The sequence below is a fragment of the Hibiscus syriacus genome, unplaced genomic scaffold, assembly GCF_006381635.1.
Source record: "Hibiscus syriacus cultivar Baekdansim isolate YM2019G1 unplaced genomic scaffold, ASM638163v2 tig00111543_pilon, whole genome shotgun sequence".
In the NCBI taxonomy this organism is placed as follows: domain Eukaryota; kingdom Viridiplantae; phylum Streptophyta; class Magnoliopsida; order Malvales; family Malvaceae; genus Hibiscus; species Hibiscus syriacus.
In genome coordinates, this window is record NW_024063116.1 from 924,706 (window position 1) to 926,601 (window position 1,896).

Sequence of the window (1,896 nt, forward strand, 5' to 3'; positions counted from 1 at the left end):
AAACATAACTAACCGACTTTTTGTTCAAGAGAAAAAATCCATAATTTTGCTAATAAGATAACCATGTAAATGAAAAGTGATGAACAGGATTATTGATCTTCTCGTATCATTCATGCCATGTGGATGCTTTACCTCTGACAACAAGGATCCAGATAGCCAAACTTGATAAACTAATCAGCAACTCACAGAATTTATAAACAAAGCCCATAAAAACTAGAAATCAGACCTTCAAATATTGGAAGACCACATGGAATGAAAGTAGGACTGGTAAGAGACCATGACCAACAGCACCACCATGCCCCAAGGCAAATCTCTACGTAATTCCCTCTTGGTCCTGGCGTAAGGAATCACGAACCTTTCACACTTCCTCGCAAACTGAGCAGCGAATATCAAGATGACGGGGAGGAACAAGAGGAACAGCTTCAAGTTAAGCACCGTGTAGTGTACCTCTTTCTTGAAGTTGATGTCAGAAGAAAGCAAGAGAAGCAGACATATGATGCCGAATATGGAGAGGAGAGGTAAAGGAGGTGCTAAAACGGAGGATATTGTTTGCTGTGTCCATCCTTGTTTTCCACCACGCCCACTTTCCTTGAACAACCAACCCATCACTCTTGTCTCTCTCTTCGTTTTTGCCCTTCTACTACCCTTTGTTTACGTGTGGTATATATAAAAGAAAGATCAAAGATAGAGAGTGATCTTTTTTTTTGCTTTCGCATAAATTCTTGGGTTTTAGATTCTTCCACTTCCAGCCCACCTTTCTTTTAATTGTTTAATCATTACTTAACCATTAATAAATTAAATTTATAATTATATATATATATATATATATATATATATATATATATATATATATTTAGAGAAAATACAAATAGTATAGAAGTAAGTTTCTTACTCTATCTCTAAATTAAATTTATACTTATATTTTTTAGAGGATGATTAGTCTTTGTAAATTATAATCTAATTCATAATTCTTTTTTTAATCTTCAATTTACTAGTACTACATTATATTTCTTATTCTAACTTGTTTCATGTTTTGAAATATATAAATGAAAGATTTAACAATTAACCCACCAACAATGGTGATTGATGAGTCATATTTTTTAGAGTAAGTTAATGAAGACCTTGAACATTGATGATTTGATCTTGGACACTTTGAGTTGTCGTTTTATTTTATGTTTATTAAAGATTTATCTTTAAAACTTTGATTGTGATTTGAACTATTATTAAATGCTATGCGATGAACTTGAAGTATTATTAATGAGGATGCATTTTGTAGTATAAGTTTGTAGCATGAATTATGAAACTTTAAACGTTCATGTTATGTTGTCTTTGAAAAATAATTATAATAGGTTCACCGTAGGTTGACCTGTAACCGGAAAATTAATAACGGTTAACCGTTTCTTAATGGTTAGGTTATGGTTAAAAAATTTATAACCGTTATAATGGTTAACCTATTGTTTAGGTTAAATAGTACGGTTAACCGTCCATGAACATCCTTAGTTTTCAGTCAATCCGACCCGACCCGATAAAAATACATCATCCATCCAAAATTTGATTCAACCTGGGTTTAAAGCGACTTCACTCGATCTGAAATTTGACTCGTATTTTTAGATAAAACTCGACCTGACCTGAAACGCAACCCAACCTGGGTTTAAAGTGACTTCACCCGATTTGAAATTTGACCTGTATTTTCAGATAAAACTCGACCTGACACACACACAAGGATCAAATTGAAAAATAATATATAAAGAGAGATTATTAAAATTAACTTATCTACTAACATGTAATATGAGCATGCCATATTCATCATCATAATGACTTAAAAACCACACACACATAGATCTAACTGAAAAATAATATAAGAGAGATATTATTACAATTAACTTATCTACTAAC

At 32.1% G+C, this 1,896-nt stretch overlaps 1 protein-coding gene across 1 annotated transcript; it reads right to left on the bottom strand.

Moving 5' to 3' along the window:
* Window positions 1–228: 228 nt before the first annotated feature.
* On the bottom strand, window positions 229–606 carry LOC120164849. Its single transcript, XM_039174491.1, has one exon. The coding sequence runs from the start codon at window positions 604–606 to the stop codon at window positions 229–231; it is 378 nt and encodes a 125-aa protein (XP_039030422.1).
* Window positions 607–1,896: the final 1,290 nt, after the last annotated feature.

Bases quoted from the DNA above. Each gene is read 5' to 3' on its own strand.
- LOC120164849 (XM_039174491.1), bottom strand. From the start codon at position 606: ATGGGTTGGTTGTTCAAGGAAAGTGGGCGTGGTGGAAAACAAGGATGG.